The following is a 27,009-nucleotide window of genomic DNA, read 5'->3' as shown; positions in this document are numbered from 1 at the left end:
TGAAATATTTCAGTTTTGTAGCAACTAAATAAAGCTGATTTATATCGATGAAACTCAGAACAATTACAGATTTAAACTAAAGTTATAAATATGGGAATCTTTTATACATCTCGAACCTGGCTGCACAACTCTGGTATCGATGCCGTCAACACTATCAGAGTACGTGTCTCTGTAAGACGGAGGGATTCCGAACAACGTCTCTCGTATACTTCCATCTGGTGGTGAATAGGTCAGCTCTAATGAAATTTGTGCCTAAGATGAAAAGAAAATTATATAGTGGACGGAAATCGAGACAAAAATACCATTAGATGCTAGAAATTCCCAACATGTTTTAAGGTATCAAGGGAAAGGAACTTTATGTGGTCAAAAACTACCATCTGACATCTTCTATATCATTATTTTGTAAGTTTTCAGGATTGGGAGCAGCATGGAGCAATGGATTAGAAAAGTTGATTATTATAGATTATTTACAAAATGAAAAGACTTTCAGTCAAGATTTCAGTTTTCAATTGTCTGAATTTTTTTTAATGTGTTTGTCTCAATAAAAAAGGGCTTTGGACCAAGATTTGAATTTTCATTTTCTTACTTTCAGTACAGTATTGTTGTTATCCACAAGGCTGTCTGTAATCTCTAAATGATGTTCATTTATCAATCTTTGTAATACCATACGAAATATACCAACAACCCTGATCAAATGATAAAATGAGATGATCAAACAATGATTATTTCTTCATTTTCGTATGTAATTTGATATTATCTTGAAAAGAAGAACTTTAGTTTCAATTCAAAAGATGAACCGAGGTTTAAATATTTTCAGCTTAAAAGTTTATTTGTAGGATATTAAAAAATCATTTCGAAAATCTTAAGTGGAATAAATATTGCGAGGATTAACTATCAAAATTTAGTCCTTATAAAAAAAGAAATGTGGTCAAAACACCTAGGAAGACGAAAGAAAAGATAAAAAGAACTAATTCATGAGATTTGAATCAAAACAGAGATTTTAGATTCTCAAAAAATACGTTATCTAATTTATCTAAGGTAGATTAATCACCTGTTACTGAAGATCTTGTTGTGGTTTAGAACTTGTATCTCGATATATTCACTTGGTAATAATGGGCCATCCAAAGGCCAATCAAATTCCTAAAATATCCAAAGAAATTGAATTGGACGAAAAAATCCACAGTTAATATAGGATAAAAAATCTTTGAAAAAAAGAAAAAAAGGTTATTAGCGACATTTCCTTATTTCAAATCTTTGGAATTGTCATTCGGGCAAGGAATTGTCATGCACAAGTTGATTAAACTGAATGTTTCTTAAATTATATAAATCAATAGGGCATAAATTAACTAATAAATCAACTTTCTTAGCTCTTAACATTTTTAGAATTAATTTTCATGTCATTGATATTATTTTTCTATCTAATTTAATCTTCATATCCATAGATTTAAGGTAATTTTTATTGTTGATAAATTCATATATTGATTCAATATTTATAGACATAAAATAAGCAATACCTCATCCCAATCAGCATCTGAGCAATCTTCATAGACTTGAGTTTGGTATGTGATGTCTTAAAAAGAACAAAAGTAAGTTGATAAGAATCTAGTGACTGCTGGAGGACACCTTAGACAGGAGACTCGTCCTGTATTTTTATAATCTGATATATACAGGACGGGTACAAGCTCTGAGGCAGATTTCTGTGGGAAAATTCGAATTTAGCATTGTCCTCACTTACTAAAAAAAACACAAATTTCGAAACTTGCGCTTTCTCTAAGAAAGTATGACCAGCAAAAGAATAACAAAATTTGATTGACTATGTTTTCAACCGTCATTAGGATCTGGGAAATTCAAACTCTCGGTCCAAATGATGCTATATATTTTGCCATCAGTATATAAAATAAAAAATCATAGCATGAATCTCCAGGCTAGAGGACACCTAACAGTGAGGGAGTCGATCCCATTTTCTATTTATAGTTTGAGATTTCCGTTCTCTTTTTTGATATTACACATGCTACAGTTCTTTACTTATATTTGATTTTGATTTGGAGCAAACATCTGTTGTTATACGTGTGCGTACCTAATGGCGGAAATAACGTAACTTAACCAAAAATAAAAACTTCTTTCTTCTACTTTGACTTTTCATAAGGTGATTTTATGTGCAAAATTTTCTCTCCATGTGGACATTAATTTTGGAGATACCAACGAAACTAAATGAAATATTCTGGTTTTATTCAAAAGTTCCACTATGGGATCACCGTGTTTCAAATGGAATTTTTGTCTGAACATATTATTTAATTGTCAAACATCTTTTGTTGTCAAACCTTTTCGAACAGAGCTTTTACTGATTTTGTTGAACTTTTTTGTCCTCAAACTTTTTTGAATGGAGTTTTCATCAAACTCGTCAAACATTTCTTGTTTTTGAACTTTGTCAAGTGTAATATGTTCATCAAGATTAAAATCAAATACTCACAATTTTAGCAACTTTTGTCATTCGATAAGTTTGACAAAGTTCGATTAGTTTGGTAATCAAACCGCCTAAAATTTGAGCCAAAGATGAAAAAATTTGAGCCAAAGATGAAAAAATTTGAGCCAAGTCAACCTTGAAAACTAATTTGAAGATTAACTTCCCAAGAAAAAGATCTACCGGGGAGACAGAACTCACCTAGTTCCTCGCACCACCAGATAAACTTTCCAAAAGTTGCTAAAATTGTGAGTATTTGATCTTAAGTTCGATGAACACATTAGGCGTTGTGGTATAGTGGACATCAACCTTGATTCCTGTACAGGCGACCAAGGTTCGATTCCCACTCACAACGGTTCACTTAGCAAGTGAATTCTGAACAATGAACATGTAAAAATGGACCCTTAAAGGCGGTTCATTTTGTTGCTTTAAATTATCTTTACACAAATTTCATTGGTCCTTTATTTTTAATTATGCCAAAATGCCACCAAAATGAACTTATATTACACGACGATATTACGACGATCGAACCAGTCGAACCAAATCAAACGCAATTGACTGATTGAAATTCGATTGTGGAACGCAATCGAATCTCAATCAAACGTCAAAATTCTGGGTAATATTCGATTGGTTCGATTGTTGTTCGACTGCATTCGATTGTCGTTCGACTGCGTTCGATTGCCGTTTAATCGTCTTTCAACTGCGTTTGATTGCTCTATGCTCTAAAGAAGGCCGATTTTCAATCGTAAATCAAAGAAGAGTGTTTGACGCCCTCTGATGTCTAACCTCCAAGCAGCTCTTCGTGCTCCACGCATTCCACGTATGCGCTCTGAAGGGAATGGTTCTGCAAGAAGACATGCAAAGGTTCTCTGAAATTTCAGAGTACTTTTCACGATTCAATCGCATTCACATAAAATTTATCGATTTGCTTGGGCTGTCATAGGATGCATGGGGTAAAGAAAATCGATTCTACTGCGACCGTGGCTTTCTTGCCCCAAACAAAATCCAAGATGGGGCCTGAAATTCACGTTTTTGCTGTTAGTCAATGTTTTGATTTTTTATGGATTTTGAGACTTTTAAAGGAAAGTTCAATGTTTCAAATGTTGTTTAATTAGTTAAGTGTAGCTCCAACTTACACCAACAGAAGTGGCTGCTCATAATTATTGACTTAAAAGCTTTGAAAGGCTGTTTTGAAAGTTGCATTTTTTCACATAGATTTTGCTTGGATGTTTTCTCATTTTTCTTCAAAATAAAGGCTCAAGCACCAAACAAAATTGTTACAGGTATGTTCTCTTATGTAATGTGTACTTCTCTCCTGCTATATATATATGATGATTAAGAGGAATCAAGCATTTTATCAGAATAATTATAACTTAACGTGTGTGAATGTGTGTCAGGTGCTCCATTGACAAAATAATTGATTCAAACCCCAAGAGGTTGACTAGTTTGGGCTCTATTTGTATTGTTGGATACTTGGATACTCTTTTTGGATAAAATTATGGTGAAATTTTATATTTGTTGAGCTTTTTTAAGCGGGTTCGATGCTCAGTTTTTTTGGGTTGCATACTTTTTTGGCTTTTTGCAATCAGACTTAAAAAACCTTTCATGAGAACTTTTTAATAGATTTGGAAGATAAGCAAATACCAACTGTAAGTTCTGGAAAGTATTTTTTGGCTTGAAAAGGTCTAAAAACTTCAATTTAAATTATATATACTGTTTACGATTTTGTAGCCATGATATTTTCAGGTACTCAATAGGCATTCCAGCAGCAAAAAAGTTAGTATTTTTGGCAAGTGAGGATTCAGATTGTTCCATGTACAATTTCCTGTTATCATCTGAAAAAATTCTTGGAAAATATTCAATATTTCAAAAGATACAGAGGTTTTTGCTACTTAGTTCTTACAAAAAATTTTTTCCTATAAAATGATAAATAAATCTTGAAAACTGCGGGCCAATCGGATATCGGTATCTGGTCACGTGTCATAGTTTTTTCCCAGACCCCAAACGCGGTTTTGTAAAATTCTGCTGGATAAACTTTTCAGATTATCATATGCCTTAGCAATGGTGATCGGCTATGAGATTATCTGATGTCCCGAAAACATACAATCCACCACTTTCGTCATACTTTCTCAATCGTATGGAAAGGATATGATTCGTCACGTGACCTAATTCGGCAATTTGTCCTTCTGCCCTCATGATAACACTTGCTTTTCTTATCCCCCCCTTACTCGCTTCGGGCCAAATCCTTAGGTCACGGTTCAAAACCACATGTTTTCCTGTGCAAAAAAAAGAAGTGCTTCAATGTTAGCCAAGCAAAAGAACGGGAGTCATGACGCAGCCGCCAGCACAGCGCAATCGAACGTAATCGAATCTCAATCGAATATCAATCGAATCTGAAAATTGCGGTAATATTCGATTGAGATTCGATTGCATTCGACAATCAAATTTCAATCGGTCGATTGCGTTTGATTTGGTTCGACTGGTTCGATCGTCAGTTCCGTTCGATTGAGATCGTCTGGATATATTATCTCAGTGAAAAACCCTTATTCAACATTCGACATAACTGAACGGAAAGAGAACACTCAGTTGTTCGGAAGCCCAGCTCAACATCTCACTTCAGAAAGATAGTCAAAACACAATTTACCTTGCTATTTCCAGTTAGTCACTTAGGAAATCAAGCTTTCAGAAAAACAACATCAGTAATAGAAAGTTGCCAACAAACATAGAATTTCACCAAAAAACTTGTTTCCAAAGAAAAAAACAATAAACTTCATCTTTTAGCTATAAATCTTTTGAAAAAGAGACTTACTTTTATCAGGAAAATTGCTTTAGAAAGTTTCTACCAGGGTTTGTATCTATGTTTATCTATCATCCATTTCAAGAATAATGAATTTACTGGCAAACTTCGCCATGTGCCTTTTCCCGCGCTTTTGCCACCATATTTGTTTACTTCGAGTGCAAAGCTAACATATCTCAAAAGTACGCATTTTCAAAGATTTTAAAAGTGTGAACGGAGAGCGCGCTATAAAGTGAGCCGAATATCGATAGCGATATATGCGATATATACTTACCGTTGGTAGGTGGGTCTGAGTATCTGAGTACATATGGCATTAATAACTCTACACGGAATGACACTAAATATCTTCCCGAGGGGGGGGGGGGTGCAGTATTCAAGGTTAACGACCGACCGACAGTACGTGCAGCACTTATGATGGGTTCTTTTTCCAAGCTTCCCAAACGCCAAAAGGCACTGTGTAGTGTGTAAGGGTCGAAATGAGAAAAGATGAGAAAAACTGCACTGTAAAGTCTAAAGGTGTGTTTTGCCTAAAATGGTCAAAAATCTTTCAAGAAAATGCACCGTAATGCTAATGTTCGATATTTCGCCCAAATTTACTCAAATTTGGCTAAATTTTCTCTCCACTGTAAGGGTCTGTATTTCAAAGGTCTAATTGCTCCGGCCTAGGAGCCTTTAATTCTCTCTTCCGACAACAACGACGGTCAAGACATTTTTTTTTGTTTATCTAATCCGATGATCTATTCCGATTTAATAAAAACGGATTATCTGGATTTCGATAATATTGCTTGCGAAAAAGTATTTAGAAAAAGATGGCTGCCGAAAGTGGGCTTAGCTTCAAATCTCAGTGAAAGATAGTGATCATTTTCATCATTATTCATGATGTTTTGGACATGATTTATGAGAAGTTTGATGCATGAACAATGTGGAAAGACTTTGGAGAAATTTTGGCCATGAATCGTCAGCTGCTCGAGTGCTTAAATCTTGCACCATAAAACTCTGTAACTTGACAACTTGACAATGGAATGAAACTTTCAAACACACATCCATTGGAATTCGAAAGAGAATACTAAAATTACAACATTACAGTGCAAATTTGAAAACGATCTGAGCAGTTTTTGTGGTGTTTTATGTGTATGGCTGAAAATGATCCTGTTTTGTGTATTCATCATTTTTTGACTGGGCGACCGTTCCTTTTGATTTTTCAAACCCGACACAGATATTTTACAAAGATATCACTATGAGAATTCAATAAAGGATATTAAAACACAATTCCTGTGTAAATTTGAACAACAATTGGAGAAATTTTCACAGTATTATGGCTTAAAATGATCGTTTTTGGACTTATTGTCGTAATTTCATCACGGCTGGCGAACGTTCCTTTTGATTTTTCAAACCCAACACAGATTTTTTACAAACATATCACTATGAGAATTCAGTAAAGGATACAGAAAAACAATTCCTGTGTAAATTTGAACAAGATTGGAGAAATTTTCAGTGTTATGGATGCTGAAAATGATCGTTTTTGGACTTTGTCGTAATTTCATCGCGGCTGGCGACCGTTCCTTTGATTTTTCAAACCCGACACAGATTTTTTACAAACATATCACTATGAGAATTCAGTAAAGGATACTAAAACACAATTCCTGTGTAAATTTGAACAAGATCGGAGAAATTTTCACAGTGTTATAACTGAAAATGACATTTTTTGGACTTTGTCGTAATTTCATTGGATGGGGCGACCGTTCCTTTTGAAGATTTTTCAAACCTGAAACAGGTTTTTTCCAAATATACCACTATTTATTACATACACACTATTGTACCATTTTATTTGGTTTATCCTACTCTCCCTCAAGTATTATCCGAACAGAAAAAATAATGCTTAGCTAAAAGCCCGTGGCCTCTAATTTAGGCTATTTTTCTCCCCAAAATTTTATCTGGACAATCAAATCAAGAACTTGGACATATTGACTTCTAAATGTTTATCTCCTTTAGCTCCAATTTTGAACTTTTTAGTCGAGGATGAGTGGGCGGGGGTGGGGTTGGTTCTTTAGGCAAGAAAGTGCATGTGTAATCACTTAGAAGAGCTAAACTTCCAGCTGGTTTTTTTATTCGTTAAGATTATTTCTCATACTCGCTCTGCAATAGAATTATTACTTTGCTTTCTGATCTGTTCTGATTAGCAGTTTGTGGGCAACGTTCTAACACAACTAACTCAACAAGCTCATCTTTCACATCTTTTAATCTCTTAAGCCGGAGCTTCCAGCGCAGCTGGTTTATTTTATTTGGCCCGTCACACGTAGGGTCGTTCTTGAATCGAGTGCCCCCTCCCCCAACACTAAGGAAAATTAAAAGGGGGTGGAAGTGGGTGTGGATACGAGATTGGGGATGTTTCAACCCGGGGGGGGGGGTACTACCCTTGTCGACCGACGGGGGTGCTCCGCTGAGGTTCGAAAAATGGACCCTACGTGGGACTCGAAATTTGCGAAAAAAGTGACCCTGAATGGGACTAAAATTCCAAAATTTTCTCAAATTTTCTACTTTTTCCCCAAATTTTCCAAAAATAGGGACCCTACGAGGGACTGATTTTTCTATTTTGGTGTTTTTGCGACCCTACCTGGGACTCATGGAGATTAAAAAAGGTACCCTGACCAGCGGAGCATCCCCGTAACCCATCTTGCCCTAGTACCCCCCCCGGGGTTTCAACGAGACTTACCTCTGAACGTAACACGCGCGATTCTGTCATATCTTCCGCGAAGTTGATTGGCATTCTTCACCTGCACCACTAAAGACATTCTTTTGTTTGTATTTTTGTTTCAGGTAGTTATTTTATTTTATGTTTTTCAGTGGTCATCAGTTATTAAAATTTTATTCTCGACATATCCATGAATTATTTTCCCATTAAATTTCTACAATAATAAACTTATTCAGCCACTCTATATTTTCAATTTTTTTTCAATATTTCAATATGTATTTTCTAAAATGATTTTAAAAGGCGACTTTATCTTTAAGACAGCAAAATTTAACCTAGTATCAAAAATTTCATAAAAAAGGTTCAAAAATCTTCAAAAAATATATTCACGATGGAAAAACATCTCCAGGGCAAATCACAAATCTCTCAAATCAACAGTGTGCGCTAATTCATTCTCAACATAAATCAGGACTTTGTCCCAAAATTAAAAAATCCGCTATAATTTCCATGATGAAGCCATATAGGGGGCCTGAAACCAAAACATAAACATTTGAAATGAGCATTCATCAGCATATCTAATTTATCACAAAACTAATTTTGCTTAAAGCCAAATCAATCCTCAAAATTCGTCACTGATATAATATGGTTTTATTATATAATGTAACAAATTTTTAGCCTTTTCGTTTCATCCCGGTCAACGTATGTAACCCTCTCGATTTTATTTCTAATATTTTCTTATCCCTAAAGGAGGAAAGAAAAAAATGAAAAAGAGAGAGGTAGGTAGAGAGACAAAAAAAATCTTTCAAAGTTTGGTACTAGAAACAGAGGAGAGAGGAGGCTAGAAGGGGATGAAAGTAGCAGGTGTTTTTGATGATAAATTCTTTCCTTTCATTATTTTTCTCTTTTCGTATAATATTTTTCCTTTTATTTTTTTCATCACTCATATTTTTAGCTTTAGTTTATCTTTTTTTGCCCTTGTTGTTACCCTTCTCTCACATATAATATAATATATTGTTTTTTTATTTTGATGATTGAGGAAAAAATATTTTTGATGATTCAGCCGCTTAAGACTTTTGTATTTTATAATTAAGTGCTCTTTTGTCTTTTTGACAATTTGATCAACGATTAGTTTAATTAATACTCTTAAAGGAGAACTTTAAATAAACAAACAAATATAGCATATAAAATATGAAATTGAGTATAAAACTTCAGGTCAATCCATATGTAATATATTTTGTCATCTTTGTCGAGATTTCTTAGAAAAAGTAGGAACTTCTTGATAGTAAAACTATGAAAAAATCATGAAATTTTACAAACATTATTCCCTCTTGATATATGTCTTTATGGTTGAAATCAAATAGAAAATAAAATTTAAACCCCCCTTTTGAGGTAAAGATTCAAAAAAAAAGTTTTATTTATAAAAACACTAGAATATATACAAAGTTTTAAAAGTTTTTATAAACTATGAAAAAATATTTTCAGTCTTTTTTTAAAACAACAGATTTTGATAATAATAAAATTTCTTTTAACATAAAGCATTATAAAGCAAAATAAAGAGTTTATTTTTCGTTTGGGGGGAGCTGTCCTTGTCCTGATCATTTAATTTTTCCAAAAAAAGAGCAATTTGTAACAAAAAACTTTCATCTTTATTTTTAGACTGTATTCATTCTATCTTTTCTTTACTCTGAGAAAAGAATCTGTGGTCAAATGATCTAAGATAAAATGACAAAATAAATCAAGTGTTCAAAAAAAATTTCCACATTGGGAAAGTAGATTCATATCCGCTTTACTCTTACGTCACAGCCTTACGTCATGGGAATCTTTCTCCTGGGGAATCCTTACGTCACAGCCTTGTTGGGAATTTTTCTCCTGGGGAAAAGATCCAAATGCATGTACAAGTCTAGTGTGAAATTCGGGAATAAAATTACAACACATCACCACAATCAAAATAAAAAACAAATCAAGTACCCAGCTTAAAAAAACGACAGAGAAACCATTGGCATTTACTTGGTCCTTCATCTCCAATGACTACAGGATTGAATCTCTTTCAATTAGTGCGGCAGGGCTACAGTTGGACTCTTCTGCGCTTGAATTTAAAGTTCAGGATCGATTTTTAGGACTTTGGTCCCCTATTTTTTAGTCTTATCACTAAATCTCAATCATTATATTTTATCCAATCATATTCTCCACTTCTCGGTCGTATAACACCGACAAGGCAACATTCAGTCCATAATTTGAAGTTTTATTTTTATATAACCTCATTATCGCTTTAGCTAAGTAGCCAGACTCAGTCCTATTTTCTGTTTCACTACCTCCATAGCCCTAATTTATTTACTTAATATCCAGGGAGGAGGTAAGTCAAGTTTCTTTGGAAATCTAGGAAAACACCAATGTCTGTCCCCTTGGATATCTTTCCCAGGGCAGGGATAAAAACTTCTATCGAAATCCCAATGGGGATAGAAATTCTATTGTTCCAAGCTCAAACAACTCATACAATCCAGTGGTGATGGTTTTAGAGTGCAATTCTTTCCATCCATTGAATCTCGAATGGAAATGAAACCAAAGTCAATTTCCCAGTGGAGCTGAAATTCTAGGTATTTTTCCAACCGGCGATGAAATTTTGACTAAATTTTCTGGTTGGTAGGAGTCACACTGGGTTTATGACAGAGAGTGTAGGGAGTCTCTTAAAATAGGCAAAATCTAGGAGAGGACTAGGCACTAGGAAACTTTAGCGCTATTACGTCGAAAATGTGCTAAAATACTCGTAAAATGGCGAAAATATGAACATTCTAAGGCTTAAAACTCTAAAAGCTTCAAAATATTTGGATGTGTAAAAAAGAACGTGTATTGTTGTGTCAAGTGTTTTGTAATCAAGATAAAGGAAGAATTAGCCTCCGTCTCAGAACGCGGTCAGAAAATTTTGCGGATAATTTCACAGCGAAAATGCATCCAGTGAAATGTAAGTAATGTATCATGATTCAAGTCGACTGACATAATTATACACATAATACATGTTACAAGTTCTGCCTACGGATTCTCAAGCTCAGCTATTATAAAACTATTACATGTTAGTAGCCGGCCCGACTGACCAATGCTATGTAGCAGGTTGAAACATGAGTTTCTACTGGAAAGATGCAGTTTGTTTTCAAGTTAAATCTTCAAAATAAAGCAAACTGTGTGGGTTTCTTTACTTCCAAACAACCTACCAATAGTTTTGGAACACTCCATAATAAAGGAAGATGGCTCTTCTTGTGGATTGGCTTTCTGATACCCCATATAAACACGATGTGACATGAAAGTGAAGAGACATGATTTGTTGGTTTTTGTTTGATTTGTTGACTAATATATCTCATGGCAAATGGGATAGCAAATGACTTTTCATGTATTGCTTGGCTCTACATATGATAGCTCTATCTTTGAACACCTCCAGAATGTTGAAAAAAGCATTTTACGAGATAAGTTTCAATTATAATTTTCATGGAAATTTTTAATCGCCAGATTTGGCTTGGCGTCAGTTTTGTTTGGTTGATGTTTGGTATTGTGATCATTAAAAGCAATGAAATACCACACAGTCACTCTACACATGATGCCTCCAGCCATGATTGGTATCAGAATGTTGGAAAAAAACATTTTACGAGAAATTGTTGATAGAAATTATATTGACTTATTTTTACAATTTTGGCGGTGTGGGTTTAGTTGGTTGATAATGTTTACACTGTGGGATGATGGTTTTCAAAAAACTGTTTTATTGATTGTTGTTTGTTGGAATTGATTACCAAAAAAAAGAGAACCTTTTTTGATAAATACTTTATTTTTTTCATGAATCGAAAAAACCGTGTGGATAGTATGTCTTGTAGTAACACCAATGCAGTGTCTGTTTTCAAATTTTGAAAGCTTTATACCTACTGAATCTGTGAATTGAAGCTCTGACTAGCTCTAAGTTTAAAACTTTGAGCCATGTTTTTTTCTTTGTTGCTATTAAAGATAGATTTTTAAATTGTCGTAATGTAAATTTATGGTAAAGTTTTAGTTTTTGAGTTTAGTTCATCAGTAGTACATACAGTAGTATTTTTACAGTAGTATTTTTTCAGTAATCCTTTCTTGTAAATATAGTAACATTTAACCAGACTCGCTGCCCTCATTATATTCAAATTTGTATTTTTCTAGGACTGATAAGTACATATTTTTAAACACCAAAACAAAGCAAACAACATACCAGTTCTTTCTGGACAAATATATATGTATACTTTATTGTGTGCTTTGAGTTCTATTTTAATCAACCCTCTCAACTGCTGATCTTTCAACTATCAATTAGGAGTATAGAATGGGCTTCCATAGTACCATTTTCTCTAAGTATTTTGTGCAAATTTTCAACAAAGAAGTAGACTTCTTGACTGTCCTTGTCCCTTATGTTAAAGTTGTTCTGATGGAGGACATTGCTATTTTTATATCAATAAGGAGCTTTGGTGTAAATGTTTTTTCTGATGAAATCATACTAATCTGAAACTATTAGGCCTTTATGAACTTTCTAGAACAATAATCTTGCTCTAATCTTGAGAAACACTGGAAAAATAGGTTAGCATTCCCTGCCATAATTTCACAGATTTCCTCTGCTTTCTGCTTGAAAACGCTGTCGCATAGCCGAAAACGAAAGTGAAACTGTGAAAACGTCCGCAAATTCGGGCCCAGTCCTCTTCCGAGACGGAGGCTAATTACCAAGAATTTACCATCGTGTCGTAAGAGGGGAAAGTGAAGAATATCTGAACAAGAAAAGGAAGAAGTAGAAAAAATATTGATTAACTTTAAAACGTGGGTTTAAAGAAAGGAACTCAAAAATACAAATCAACACTGAAAATAGAAGAACGGATGAAAGGAAAGAAAAGAAAAAAGGGCTAGAAGAAAAGAGATACAGTAAAATATTGTGTGAAAAACAGTCCGTGACGTGAAGTGAAACAGTTATGAAAAAAGTAAAAAAGTGGATGAGAGCAAAAGTATGATAAATTATGAATGGCTAGTTTCTTTAGGAATGACATTGACAGTAAACTACACTTTGAAATATATACCAACTGCATCAATTAGGTTTTCTTGCTTCACAGAAATTGGTTTCTTTGGAAAAGCTTTCAGTGAACCGGTGAAAATGTTAGTGGGATAGTGGGTAAGCATAATAAACATAATTACTACTCCAAGGTGTCTTATAAACAGGGGATTAATTGCTGGAGTATTTACAGTTGTACCTCTGACCTCTAACCAAAATGACATAAATATAAACTAAAACCAGACTATTTGGAGCAAAAGGAACGCAATCCAACGTTCAATCCATTGGGAGTATTCCGCTTCATCCAAGCTTAACATGATGTTGAACATAAATTTCATTTAACGCAATTTTTCCATGTGCTTATCCAACCATTTCCTCCATTTCCAAAATTATCTTACATGAATATTAAACGCGTCAAGGCTCGGAGGAGTATCGTCCAATTTCTAATATTCTAACGAAGATCGCTCGTAGATCTGCAATCTATCCAATAGGTTTTTCCTCGAGTGTTCGTGATACCTTTTGTTTATACATTTGCATATTTTCATTCTTCTCATGTTGGCAAGATATACTTGAGATATTCCTTCTCCAAAACACCTTCGTCAAATCTTGTTAAGTCAACCTGAAGGATAGAAGAAACATCACAATCAGCTAATTGTATAAAATTTACATAAAAGGAATGCCTTCCTAGCGCATTTTTGAGCAGCTGCATTTTCTGGCAAAAACATTGCTTTGAATAATGTCCTCTACGCCTCTAATGTTCTATGTATTCCATTACATACCTTAGTAGGATTTTAGATTTAGGTGGGAAAGTGATCTTGTGATCTGTCTAAGTTAGCTGTTATTAAAACTTTTCTAATGGAGTTTGGATTAAAATGCAATACATGGGCTCGATCGTTCAAGTGATAATCGATCCTGTGATATCATCCTTTAAAAATTAATTGAAAAAAAATCAAAATAAAGATGAAAAATTAAGAAGGGAAAAATTAATAATTAACTTCTGGTAGAATCAATGTAAACTTACCATTATTATTTTCAGGAGATTTTAATGATAACAAAATTTAAAAAAATACTTACTTTTACTTGATGGTTTCGAGTGTAACTGATGCTTTTGCAAAGATTTCTCAACTTCTTGTGCAATTGCGTTGTCGTATTATATCGGTAACATTCTAAAATGGGATAGGTAACAGGTCCTAGCTTTTATAAATGGTTATTATACAATCATCCAAAATAAATACTTTACCCAACAAGCCTGAACGTAAGAAACATTAAATAAGTATTGATTATACTATGGTGAGTACATGCTGTCCAAAAGATATCAGCCCCCTCCCAAGGATTGGATAATAACGAGATTATGTATCGGAGATATTCTAAGGCTATGGTTGCGGGGCTGCCCATGCGGGTTGTCACCAAAGACGACATGTCGTTGTCTACTTTGCTCTGTACGGGAAAAACACCAAAACACCGTATAAGCAAAGTCGACATAATGCCGTACGTCAAATATCGAACTTGCTTTCACCCGCCATACTTGCTTCACTCGCCATTTCCCTCGCCAACTTTAACCGTAGCCGTAGAGAATTCCAGATACATAATCTCGCTAGTGTCGGATATGTGCGGACCGGACTTAGAGAGACTAAACATTTATTTACTAAAAGGCGACCTAAAGAGTGATGATTTTCAAAGAATTTCCTATAGAGATTGTTTTTGGCTTTTAATGGGTTGCGAACCCTAAAAAGACCCGAAAAGGGGGGAACCCGACCCTTAGAGAGACTATTTTGAGGTTTTTTCGATTTTTGTAACGCTAAGAAGGTGAAAAACCAACCCTTTACCGTCCGCACATACCCAGTACCTATTATTGCCCGAGTACCCCCGGGGTATCACCTAAAAAATCATTTGTTTAGAAACTTTACATTTCCGTCAATGGACTGATCAACTTTGAAAGTCAAATGAACACAATCAAAGCCTAAAAATTGCTTTGATGAAAAATTAACTTTGATTAGACAAAATAAATATACCTGTGAAAAATTCGGGATAAACCAAACGATTGGGGACAAGTGGATAGCAACCTGATGATACACATTCCAACCTGAAATTCAAGGTTTAGAAATTTGAAAAACTGTAATCTAAATTGCTTTATTTCATCCCGATACATCTTACTCTCGCTTATTTTACCTAATAATTACCCCCTTTTATACCTTCCACCGAAACCTCCATGCTTAGTACTGAGTTTTGATTAATTCCTTAAACAATCCCAATTATTCCAATCCCTCGTCTATCAGACCCTTAAACTACCTGGTCAGTAATGTTTTAATAGCTTTTTAAAACCGATAAAGCAGAAATGAAATGATGTTCTATCCCCTATACTTGTACGACGTCACTCACGTTTTTTCTACGCAATTAACGTCTATTTCACTTTTCGAATCTTTCGAATGTTTGGAGCCCAGGTTTTCAGGCTATAGACATTTGATTTTTTGACGTCACTTTTAAATTTTGAAACTCTTGCAGTAGATTTGAAAATGCAAAGAATCGACTCGAGACCACACCCTCGGTTATTTCTGATACACTCCCTAACAACCGCTTACATCATATAAACGACAGGACATCTATCTTTTATTGTCTCTTTGAAGCGAGCTTCGTTGCCGCCTGTATTTCAAAATTGGTATGAAAAATCCGACAATATTCCGTCATATTTTCTTTGAACTATCTAGGTAAAACAGAGCTTAAACATTACTCGTAATTCACAAAAATGTTATTTTCGAATTTTTTCACAAGCTTGCAATATATTTTATCAACATTTTCAACTCTAAAATGCAGAATTTCAACTGCGTGTATACTTTTGAATCCCTTTTGTCACTCCGATAATTTTTTTTACGACTTGAAAAAAATTGCTTGCGAAAGTTGAGAGCCTGTGTCATAAGAATATCAAAATTAGAATGCGACACTCTCTAAAATTATTCGACACTTTTAAAGGGACATTAAAGTAGTAAAATGTAAACATTGCGCGAACCACGTGTCATTAAAGAGAACAATTAAAATCACGTGTCCAAAACAAACTTGTAAAACAATTGAACAATCAAAATTAGCCATATTTGGTTGGATTTTTTATTTTGACATGTGACATTTGTTTTGATTTTGTATCCGCTGCATACAGTTTGTTTACAAATTTCACAAGTACTGTTATGTCTCTTTAAGTCAAAATTTAATAATATTGGTCGGGGTTTTGACAAGCTGACGATGATTTTGACTCTGTTATCTTTGTTATAATATAGATAAAAGACTTGAGAAGAGTAGAACAACAGAGACTTTTGTCGAATTTTTGACGTTTTTAGCAAGGTATTTCCAAGTGTTATATCATCAAAATCTATTGTTTCATTTTATGCTTTTAACGAGGCGGCAACGAAGCTAGCACTGTTATCTTCAAAAAGACAAAGGAGATGGATGTCCAGTCGTTTATATGTTCATGCTTACATGGATACACCAAAGAACTCGTGGTTGGCTGTCGAAACTGCAACGTCAGCGTTTTTTATGATGATAATATAATCAGAACGTGATTGGTAGCCCCAGTTGATGATTACTGAGTCCAGTTTCCGCTTAGCCGTTTCGAATATCTCTAAAAAATGAATATAAAGAAAAATGGAAATGCTGAAAGGTCGAAAAGATGCGAATTCATGCGGGTCGATAGGGCCAGGGCAAACCGGTCCAACTTTCATAAAAAATGTTAGTCTGAATCGCAGACCTCTACAAAATCTCAGGTATACTATAAGGAGCACGAATCCGTTGGTGGATGCCAGCAGCCTAAAGAAATGTTGAATGAAAAACTAAAAACTTTAGCTTCCAAACCAACATTTTTTGTTAAATGTTGCGTCAAATGTTGGAAGAACGAGTGACGTCACGAGTCTGTCATTATGCCGCAAATGTTGGATCAAATGTTTGATGGCTATCAAACTTCATCAGCACCTTTTTTCTTCTTTTTTTGTTTTTTTTTTTGTTGAAAATTTTACATTGCTACAAACCGGACCAACATTTCATCCTACATTCACATGGTTTGCCCTGGCCTTTAAAGAGCGTCTTAGCCAAGGGAGTGTCGTATTCAGCCTCAAACTCTAACTTGATTGCTATGAAGCTTAGTCAGCTAGGTTATTATCGAACCAAGTTATTTCGTTATATCTTAACTTTCAAAATGATGTTTTATACTAGAGCTAGACGATGCTATAATCCGTAGAGGGATATAAACGCGCAGAGTTTACAGCCATCACGGCGGTTTACGGGGAAAATAGTGACGGTAGAGTTTGGAACCGATTGCTTTCTCGTTATCAAAATATAAAAAAAGATTACATTTACATTCAAACTATATTCTTATTTCGATACCAATTATGGAAATCCATATAAAATGAAGGGGGTGATCAGAAAAAGGAAACTTTATTATACCTGGTACGTCTTGGTATGTTTGACCAATGACTGATAATTTGAATGGAACTCCTTCGTCATGAAGTTGAAACATTACTTTAAAGAAATCTTCCGGATTTTTATCATGTTCCCTGAAAACATAAACAATGCAACACTTTTAACAGAGGCTTACGAGAAAAACTAAAACTTGAAGGATGGACAGTCTGTTCCAAAAGAATTAGCAGACAACATATACATGGCCTTTAAAAGGAAGAAAGATATAAAAAGCCTGTCTTTGGAATGCTAATCTTAAGTACATGATTTGAAGGCTTTAAAAACTTTTTTAAGGCTTTAAAAACTTTCAAAAAATTCGAAAAAAGAAGGAAGAAAAAGTTGGACGGAAAATAAAGATTTTTCTGCTGAACCAAAAATCTTGCAAACTTTTCTGAAACATGAACTTCGCTGATTTGAATATTTAAATTTAGATTCTTTACAGTCCACCAAGGTGTGGGTCTTTTATGTCCATTTTGGCCATTTTTAGCCTACTTTGGAGGGCTGTAATTTTTGGCCATAGAAAGATTATGTATAAATGCTGAATAATTATCTGAAACTAGAAAAGTTCAGAGTTTCAGGAAAGTACAAATTCGAGATGTATTGCCCAGTAGAGAAATCTTCACGCTTAAGCTAATTTCGCAAATTTAGATAAATTCCATTACCCAGGTGTTAGGTTTAATGTCTCGAATAAAAAACCTCAACAGTTGGATAAATTTTTTTATGAAATAAGTACTAGTTATCGCATGACTTTGAGTGCAATACGAGAAATAATTGCACGAGAAGTCATGTGATAACTAATTTATTGTCGACTCAAAAAATTGTCCTGGTATAAATTTATTTTTGTTTTTGCTTTAAAACTTACTTCCGCCTTGCTTCTTTCTTCTGTGTAGTTTCGAATGTTTTTATTCGAAAATCTAATTCGAACGTTAGATTCGAACAATAAAACATTCGATATGTTCCCGCCGAAAATATTCACACAAAAACAAAACAGAGAAGCATTTTCGATCATTTTCGATCCAGAAGTTTTGTGTTGAAGAGAATTGCAGATTTTTCAGAGATGTATTTGAAAGCTTCTAGATTGATAATTCAAAATGCAGATGGTGTACAGTATTGTTTCGATAGAGAAGAAACCCTTCATCATTGGATTAATCAGATTGGTAACATTCAGTCTTTTCCTATCTATGTTTTTGTTTCGATGCATGGAAAAGAATAGCAGCAGAGGATGAAAGGAGTTCCATGATGGAAATGTATGTAATGGTTAAATAACAACATTTTTTCAAGAGCAAAACAATTTGGATGCTTTCTTGATTATCGTCAAGCTTTAAATGTTTCGAATTTTAGAAGGAAGATGTAATGATTGTTGAGCTGAGAATTCAAGGACGTACCTCGTCGAGAACGAGAATTAGGAGAGAACTTTTATAAAAATCACTCGTCACTTGGTTTAATACAAGACATTTCAGTTCCCTTGCTATGTTATGAGAAAATTTACTGGCAAACATTCAAGAATCTCAAGTTTTTTTGTATGCATTGATAAAAAACTGTTTGGTTTATCACACACGGACGAATTTTATACCAAAAGCTGAAAATATTTGGGTGGTCTCAAGTAGTTTTATAATTTCTTAGTTCATCAGATTTGATTTTAGTGTCTTTTATAGAAGAACTCCAAAGTAAAATTTAATCTGAAAATATTTTTGTTGCTTTTTCCCTTTGACTCCCAAGTCAGTTTCTCCGAAAGTCAGTTCTTTTCGGTGGTTTTGTTTTGATTTTTCTCCCGCCGCTTACCCAGTCCCACAAAAGTCAACGCGGTCATATTTCCAGACTAGAGAAATATGAAATATCGCAAATATCTCGATGCTCTCGACCAATCAAAACGCTCATATTTTTTTGGGTCGGCAATAAAGAGCAATATTTCTCTCACCATCTGTGTGGCCAAACAATATGCAGCGGATCCAAGGCCTCTGAGTCTTCACTCTCTTCATTTACTGTTCTATCTTGGCTATTTATTTGTGATTCAATTATATTTGAATTATCTGATGCTGATGTTGGTCTGTTTGAAGTCGTTTCTTCATCTAATATTCGCAACTTCGCCGGCGTCGGGCTTTCAGAACCCAATACTGGGCTTCTAAAGATGTAGTAAAGAACATGACATTTGGATGCAATCTTATCTCTCACTTGGTTGGATGGTCGATAATCTGGCATGGTCTTCATATAGGGCTTGATGTTGTTCAGGAACGATTGTTTGTTGAATTCCGAATTGAATAACACAACATCAGCAATTAGACTTTTAAGAAAAAGAAAAAAAAACAAACGTTCAACATCAATATCCCAGAGAATGGGGTTACAAACGTTGAGCCAAGGTCACTTTTTCTTCTAGGAGAATTTTCCGATGGGAAAGTAAATCGCAGGTTGATCAAAATCGACATCCTAGAGGAGGGGGCTACAAACGTTGAGCCAAGGTCAAGGTTCTTTCATCTAGGAGAATTTTCCGATGGGAAAGTAAAACAAGAAAAAAACAAATTATTCAGGTCCATGCACATAAAATATCGTTTGCGAAAATGCGAAAAATATTACAGAATTTTAGTTCCAATGGAGTACAGTCTAATCGGTCCACAACCATTGACTTCCAAGCCCGAAGGTCTAGATTCGAGACTCCTGCATGGGAAATGAAGCCACTTATTTCCCATCCAGAACGCCCACCGGTGGTTTTTACATAAACTCAGGATTGAAACTAGAATCTATCGCTAGATTTCAAAACATGCATTCCTCAAAAACAAAGGAACCAATAGATACAAACCGTCGTCATGATTGCGGCGCGTTCTGGATGGGAAATAAGTGGCTTCACTTTTTCTTGCCTGGAAAGGTTAGAGATTCATGTCTGTGATGGCTGTAATGTCATGGCTGTAATATTTGAGACAAAAGGGGAATTCCCTGCAAACTTAACACAGACGATTTAAAGCAAGGTAACTTTCTTCACGAAGGTAGAATTTTAACCCTTTCAGTCCCAAAGCTTAAAAAGAAATTTAAAAGTTTCCCCGGTTAAAGGTTCAGGGCGCCCCGAAACTAATCTATTCTCTTCAAAATCTCAGGCTTTTTTCAATGGTAGCTGCGAGAGTCCCGGAAATATCTTGGTTCCAGAGATATGGCCCGATGAAGCTAGGTGAATTTGGGTCCCACTATGCGGGTCTCTGAGACTGAAAGGGTTAAATCCGAGTGTTGAAATTCCAATGAAGCTGAGAAAGAAAGTGACAAAGGCAAATTTGCCATTTTCGCCCGAACTCTAAATTTTGAAAAACGTCGAAATAGCTGGAAATGCCAACTCATTTTGACCATGCTTGTAGCAAGAGACCTCACTACATTATTGTATCCTTTCCAGGTTAAAGATTTCCAATCTTTCTCTCCGCTAAACTTCCAGTGAAAATTCAATCGATATTCTAGTTTAAATTTCACTAGCAAAAACCGGGATGTTTCCGTAAAAAATATTGCGTCATGAATATCATGATTACTAGACGTACAATTTACTGAAGTGAAAAATTCCTCACCAAGATACAACTTGATTGTACCCATATTGAAAATCCCGATCTTGTTGTTTTCGAACAGGATAAATGAGTTGGTTTTCGTGAAAATATAAAACTTTTCGTGCGTTTCTTATAACAGGACATAATCCAACCAGCTCAGCTAAGTTGACCACTGCACTTGTGAATACTGTACTGGAAATGAAACAAACAACTTTAAAGGCCCCATATATTCAAGAGGTAGTTTAATTTTATTGGGAAGTGATAGAGATTTTTCCATGGCCAATTTAAGCGCGATAAATGTCAAGAGATGTGAATAAGAGCAAGCAAAACCTTAGTAAAATAAAGACTATTTGCAGTTCTAATCGTGATATTACCAAGAATAACAAGGCTTTTGCTATCTTTAAAGGAACTCATTTTGGCGATTTGTAGGGTAAATCTGTTCCTAAAAACCTTAAAATGGGCGTTTCAGCAAAAATTAGGAGTTAGATTTGATTTAAAAAAATCATTAAAAAAAGTTTATTTTGATTGGATTTTAATTTTGGCGAGAACTAATCTAGGTGAATTTTGACTAAATAATTCCCGTAAGAAGTCAAATTCACAGGAAACTTGGCAAAAACCTTTTTATAAAAAAATTCCCTTATTATTGATTTCATAACACTTTCATGCATTTAAGTGTCTCTAACTATCACTCCACTTTTCCAAATCGCCATATTATATCCCCGTCAAAAATGTACACCATTCTCTAAAAACATGAATCCATTAAAGGTAAATTGTAATAAATGACTTACTCGTAAGAAAGATTCTTGCCTTCCTCCATTTTGTGATTCAACTCCTGTGCAAAGAACATCGAACTAGTACGCATGCGCCAATGCCATTTCTTATCCGACATCGTTATACAATCGCATGCATGACCTTTACGGATAAGCATTTCTCTCAGGTAATCAATCAACTGTTTATGCGAGCCGCCGTAGAAGGCTTCTAGTAACAGAATTGCTTTGCTTTGTTTTTGCATTTCCATTTTAATTAATTTATGTTCTTGTGTTTATATCTAAAAGAAATCGACAAAAACACATCATATCAATATTACAGTTGACGCTCTCTAATTCAACGTTCTACTATTCGATATGCACCATTATTCGAAAAGAAAAAAGAAACTCATAAAATAATGACGCTTTTCTATTAGATACGCTCCCTTATTCTATGAAAATCCAGTTCCCCTTAAAAATTGAGTAGGAGAGCCTCAACTGTACAACTTTTTGGACCAATATAGAAAAAATAAAAAGGGTCGAAAAATGTTTATATGAGACGACGTCAATGTAATGAATCAGAAATTTGTTGTCACACCATGGCCACAACCCGACACTTTTTTATGTCATCAAAACATTGATAGAGGGGAGAAGGATAACGAAATTTACATTTAGCAACGTTTCAGAAGATTCTTCTCCGATTAATCATCGAATTGATAATTATGGGCAATCCGAAGGTCATAAAAAATACAAAGAGCGGAGAAAATATCCTCCACCTCGACCGATTATGGGAGAAGAATCTCTCGAAACGTAGCTAGCCAAACGTAAATCTCGTGATCCAATCCACAATAAACTCCCAAATGAATATCAACAGGCCGATAAACTCAAACTTATTTAGGGGAGAGTTCATTTTTGATGTATTTAAGGGAAAAGATGGAATGACGATAAATCAATATGGAGCTTTCAAAACGTTATAATCTCGTGAAATATCACTACAAAGAAAATTCAGCAGCGGATCTAGTATTAACAATCATTGTCACAAATCTCAAACTATCAACCCAGAGTCTCTTCTTGAAATCTAAACATTGTATATCAAGTTTGCTGTCATCTTTTGTAAAGCATCGAGTAAACTTTTCAAACATAAGCACGACTTTTTCCTGAATTAGATCTTGGAAGAGGTCCAAATCTGGTTGAATCCAGGGTGGACATTCATGATAATTTCCAGTCTTCAAAGCTTTTGATTTCAACGACTCGACGAAATGAGCCTCAATAGATTTTGTCACGAGATCTCGTTTCCTAACTATGTGTTTTAACCGATTCAAAGTATTTAAAAATGCTTCTTTATGCAAGATAGCTAGATCTTGTCCTCGTCCTTGGATCAAAACAGTGTAAGAACTGTCGCCGAAAGTCTTCACCAGACCATCTTCGATCTGAATAAAACCGCATACAGTTGCACTTCTACTGACTCTTTTATTAGAATCAATACGGTCATCAACACTCCACTGCACTGTATGGCATTGCAAACGAACGTCAGAGATATCAGTCAACCTCAAATCATTTTCAACATCAAAGATGATATTGCCACCGCAGGTTTTCTTGATTCTGTACAAAGTCTCGTAGGTAGGAACAGAGAGGATCTGAATCTGTTTTGATTTACAGTATTCGATCAAAGATAAAGGCAATTCGCCACGGTGTATCATAAAGTTCACCTCTGTTTTTTTCAGTTTAGAAAACGGTTCACTGCTGATTTGTCTTTCGGAATTCTCATAAGGAAAAGTTGATTGAAGTGTTTCAGAATCGGAATGAGAACTTTCCAAAGTCCCAATCTGTTCTTGACCTCGAGATGTTATCATTCCTTGTTCATGAAAGTTCCCGGAAGAGTTGTTTCTAAATTCATCAAAAACATTCGACCTGGAATATGTTTTAGAATCGAAGACTTGGCGAATACGAATATCCTTTGGATTTCCAAGAGAATCACCATAAGCTAACGTATTCACCAAAACAGCTTTTAATTGAACCGGCTTTTCACCGACCACTGATAAAATATCAAAGTATTGGCAACTAGAGCAGGGTATTAAAATACCTTTATATACTTTCGGGAATGTATCTGAAGTTGTTCTTGGTAATAGTTCTACATTGATGTCTGGAATATGAAGATCTATCGAGGTTTCCGGTTTCTGTTCTTTGCAAATGAAACAGAAAAGCTCCTTCGTTATTGATCTGATTTCATGATCCTCGGATAAGGTGTCAATAACGAATTCAAAGAATTTTGAAAATATTTCATATTTATGATCGCAATCAGATTCTTTGTCCACATCAATGCTATGACGACTATATCTTGAGAATTTGATTTTTTGTTTTTGGGGTTGCTGGTTTAAGTCAGTTATGGATAATTTTCCATGTTTGAATAAGAAATATTTTAAGTCCTTCAAAGACTGAATTGAATGGTTCATTGGAGATTGACTATCTTGAAATAAAGACTCAATAATATTTGCCAATGATATGGATATAACAGCTGTGGGAATTTCCTGAAGTTTTTGGAAACAAACATAAATACAATGAGAAAGTTTGAAAGAATTGATGGTATTTTGCCGTAATAGAGAAAGGCTGACTTCCTCATCTCCGGGAAAACTGTTGCAAAAAAGAGATTCCCGTCAGAAGACTTCGGCCCAAGGAAAGACAGTCTATCATGATCAATCATTGAAAGTCTCTGTTGAGCTCAGAGTGACTTTTTTCAAGAAAAAAGTCTAATAGTTAGATTTCCAGGTAAATTTTAAAAATTCACTCCACAACAGTTGTAGTGCTAATATATAAGAATCCATTTTTTTTTAAATGTTAGAAACAAGTGTAAAGGTGCCATTCCTTACAAATTTTCACTCTACCCTACATCATTGTAAATTACCAGAGTACTTACTAAATCAATAAGTTCTTGAAAAAGTTGACACCAAAGTTTGATACAAAGTAAAAAGTCTTCACTACCGTAGCCAAACTGTTGTTGGAAGTTAAAACATGATTCATACAAAGTCTTGTACACCCAACTCTAGAAAATTGAGGGAGAAAGCGTAAAATTTAAGTCAGTCCTTTAGACTGGCTCTTGTTAGGTGCCTTAGCTTAATTGTCAAATTTTTAACGAGGAAACCGAAAGACTAACTAAATTTTCACCTTCCTGTCTAAAAAAAGATTTTCTCTTAAAATATTTTTAATATTGTTTCCTACAGATAAGAGAATTTGTCACCCCGCTTCGATTCTTTAGGATACTTTAGAAGCAGAAATATTTCCCGATAAAAAATGGGCTCTTCCAGAAAATGTTCGAAAATGGGGTCCTCCAGTGTCAGGGGGTAGTGAAAATCTATAAAATTTGCCTTATCCCGGGGGGGGGGGGGTAAATGCTCTGTTTTGGGGTAATTTTGCTCTGTTTGAGGGTAGCTTTGAATGTCCAGGGGGTCATCTGATGCTTGTCCGGGGTGTTAGACCTGCTGTCCGAGGGGTTACAAGTCATCGTGTCCGGGGGATAAATTTCCAAAAAATGTTATATCCTCCACCCCCCCCCCCATATTCAATCTTTTTCTGAAAAGCCAAATGTTAGCATTTTTCACGAAAAATTAAAAAAAGACTCACGAGTTTATCAGTAAAATTTCTTCCTAAAGAAAAGTTTGTTAAAGTAAAACTCGTGAAATATCGCGTTTTTTTTCAATAATCTCGCGAAACTTTCTGCCTGAAAAGTAGGAGATGAAAGTAATAATTTATAATTTATATTCATAAAAACAGTAATTTCTCACATCGTGATTGAGAGCTTTAAGATAAGTTAAACCATTTCGAGTTAAAACATATTCTTCATCATCTTGGATGCATTTTATACTATGAATAAAAAGATATTTGAATCATCATTGAAAAATGCTTGCTGTTGCCGGAAAAAAAGCCAATTTTAAGAGCGACCCACAGTGGCTGATTTAGAGGTTGCTAAGAAAGTTATTCTAAAAGTGAGCCCAAGTTAATCTGGAGTATTGTTCTGTTCTGGCGAATTGTCTTTACCTTTGATCAAATACTGTAAATTAAAACAGATTCAGATCCTCGTTGTTCCTAAAATTAGCTTCTAGAAACTAATTCGGTGGGTTTTGCACATTACAAAATAAAATTAAATCAATTGAAAGAATTTTTTAGGTCAAGCATATCAAGAGAATTTTCAAAATTCTAGGGGATTTCAAATTTCACTTACCTATTTTGATACCCTGTCAAGCTTCCTATACCATGACCTGTGGATAGGAAAATAAACAATATTGTAGGAATAAAGGAAACTAGAATAAATTTAATAGATTCCATCACTTCATCTTTGGCTACCACAAAAGAAGATAGCTATACCCTCTCCTTTGGCAATGATAATAGTTTTTGAAAGGTGGGTACACTTTCCTTGGATTTTTTGGCTACTGTTTCAAATTCAAATGATTTAGGTATTTGCATTCATGCATTATGATATAGCAGATTGTAAAAATTGATATTAGAATTGATAGATGGTCAAGCAGGCCAGGGAGGTCCATCCAAAGAGAAGCTTTCGGGTTTCCCTTACCACATTCAACTGACACTCATTAGTCCGGCTGTGTAGTTGAAAATGAGTAAACCAGTTAACTAAACACAAACTATTTTCCGTACCTCTAAAAAAAGTTTCCTTTCCAATCTTCAGCTATCTTGGAAAAACAGCAGAAACATCCCGGAAAAGTTAAATCAACGGTAATCAAGGGCTACCTTGTCAGAAAATAATTTTTGAAATTTCATTGAAAAGAAGAAGGAAAGGACAAAATAATTACCTTCAGCGGAGGAAAGTAAAAACTTACTACATACATAAAGATTGGACTATGGTCAATTCGTTTGTTGTTGACCTCATGATTGATCTTCGATCACCTCATTTCATACTCAATGAATACATGGTGGAATTTTTATTTATTTTCATTTCCCCTGGAAAAGAGAAACGTTAGTAATTTTTGAGGTTGTTGAAAAGGTAATTCAAAATGGAATATTTTACGTTGTAGTAACTAAAATAAATAAAATCGAGATTTTGCTCATTGAAAAAAATTGGTGTTCATGTCAATGAAGATAATTTTTCATTGTTGCTAACAAAAAAGTATAGTAAAATCAACAGACGTTTCTCTGAATGCTTTTAAACAGAGTATGAAAATACCTAAAGAGATACAAGCTTTTATGCTATCTTGAAATTGGGATTTAAGAAAAAAGTTGGAAGTTTGAACATTTTCAAAAAATGTTGCGTGCTTGAAAGGTTAAAAAAGGGTAGTAAAATCGACAGTCGTTAACTTTTCTCTAGATAGGGAGTCATGCG

At 34.7% G+C, this 27,009-nt stretch overlaps 3 protein-coding genes across 14 annotated transcripts in view; all 3 read right to left on the bottom strand.

Annotated features, from left to right (window-relative positions):
• The window catches only part of LOC136817832 (otoferlin-like), a 42,782-nt gene extending 34,548 nt beyond the window's left edge, over window positions 1-8,234 (bottom strand). For 5 of the 11 annotated variants that reach the window (XM_067074156.1, XM_067074157.1, XM_067074159.1 and 2 more), the window contains exons 1-5: window positions 7,972-8,139; window positions 1,515-1,570; window positions 1,052-1,140; window positions 587-686; window positions 108-252 (exon numbers count right to left, since the gene is read on the bottom strand). In XM_067074156.1, the coding sequence (XP_066930257.1) occupies window positions 108-252; window positions 587-686; window positions 1,052-1,140; window positions 1,515-1,570; window positions 7,972-8,050 (469 nt within the window). In that variant the 5' untranslated portion in view covers window positions 8,051-8,139. Of the gene's footprint in view, window positions 1-107; window positions 253-586; window positions 687-1,051; window positions 1,141-1,514; window positions 1,571-5,270; window positions 5,406-7,971 lie in introns of those variants that run through there. The other 6 variants (XM_067074164.1, XM_067074158.1, XM_067074161.1 and 3 more) reach the window with 3 other exon arrangements.
• A 3,801-nt stretch (window positions 8,235-12,035) lies between these two features.
• Window positions 12,036-21,974, bottom strand: LOC136817963 (tRNA-queuosine alpha-mannosyltransferase-like). Its single transcript, XM_067074312.1, has 8 exons — window positions 21,723-21,974; window positions 20,959-21,126; window positions 19,338-19,700; window positions 17,408-17,517; window positions 16,448-16,589; window positions 14,995-15,065; window positions 14,057-14,148; window positions 12,036-13,601 (listed from the first exon to the last, which is right to left on the bottom strand). Exons 1-8 carry the CDS (start codon window positions 21,950-21,952, stop codon window positions 13,533-13,535), a joined length of 1,245 nt encoding a protein of 414 aa, XP_066930413.1. The 5' UTR covers window positions 21,953-21,974; the 3' UTR covers window positions 12,036-13,532.
• Window positions 21,975-22,635: 661 nt separating this feature from the next.
• On the bottom strand, window positions 22,636-26,632 carry LOC136817962 (uncharacterized). Of its 2 annotated transcripts, none has more exons than XM_067074310.1 (5): window positions 26,517-26,632; window positions 25,897-25,933; window positions 25,460-25,538; window positions 24,595-24,720; window positions 22,636-24,208 (listed from the first exon to the last, which is right to left on the bottom strand). In XM_067074310.1, the coding sequence occupies exons 1-5, from the start codon at window positions 26,557-26,559 to the stop codon at window positions 22,673-22,675; spliced, it is 1,821 nt and encodes a 606-aa protein (XP_066930411.1). In that variant the 5' UTR covers window positions 26,560-26,632; the 3' UTR covers window positions 22,636-22,672. The 2 variants fall into 2 exon arrangements, with proteins under 2 accessions (XP_066930411.1, XP_066930412.1); XM_067074311.1 differs by having other exon boundaries at window positions 26,510-26,579.
• Between the last annotated feature and the right edge of the window lie 377 nt (window positions 26,633-27,009).

This window comes from Clytia hemisphaerica, unplaced genomic scaffold (genome assembly GCF_902728285.1).
Source record: "Clytia hemisphaerica strain Z4C2 unplaced genomic scaffold, Clytia hemisphaerica genome assembly, whole genome shotgun sequence".
Taxonomy (NCBI): domain Eukaryota; kingdom Metazoa; phylum Cnidaria; class Hydrozoa; order Leptothecata; family Clytiidae; genus Clytia; species Clytia hemisphaerica.
Note: the sequence above shows the minus strand (reverse complement) of the source record. Positions and strands in the feature narration are given on the sequence as shown.

Bases quoted from the DNA above. Each gene is read 5' to 3' on its own strand.
- LOC136817962 (XM_067074310.1), bottom strand. From the start codon at position 26,559: ATGAGGTCAACAACAAACGAATTGACCATAGTCCAATCTTTAT. The intron at 25,934-26,516 runs GTATGTAGTAAG...TCCTATCCACAG, and splicing joins GACCATAGTCCAATCTTTAT to GTCATGGTATAGGAAGCTTG. The intron at 24,209-24,594 runs GTAAGTACTCTG...CAAAAACTTCAG, and splicing joins TTCAAGAACTTATTGATTTA to GAAATTCCCACAGCTGTTAT.
- LOC136817963 (XM_067074312.1), bottom strand. From the start codon at position 21,952: ATGGAAATGCAAAAACAAAGCAAAGCAATTCTGTTACTAGAAGCCTTC. The intron at 21,127-21,722 runs GTAAGTCATTTA...TTTCATTTCCAG, and splicing joins GGCAAGAATCTTTCTTACGA to TACAGTATTCACAAGTGCAG. The intron at 13,602-14,056 runs GTAAGTATTTTT...TCTATCCTTCAG, and splicing joins CTCGAAACCATCAAGTAAAA to GTTGACTTAACAAGATTTGA.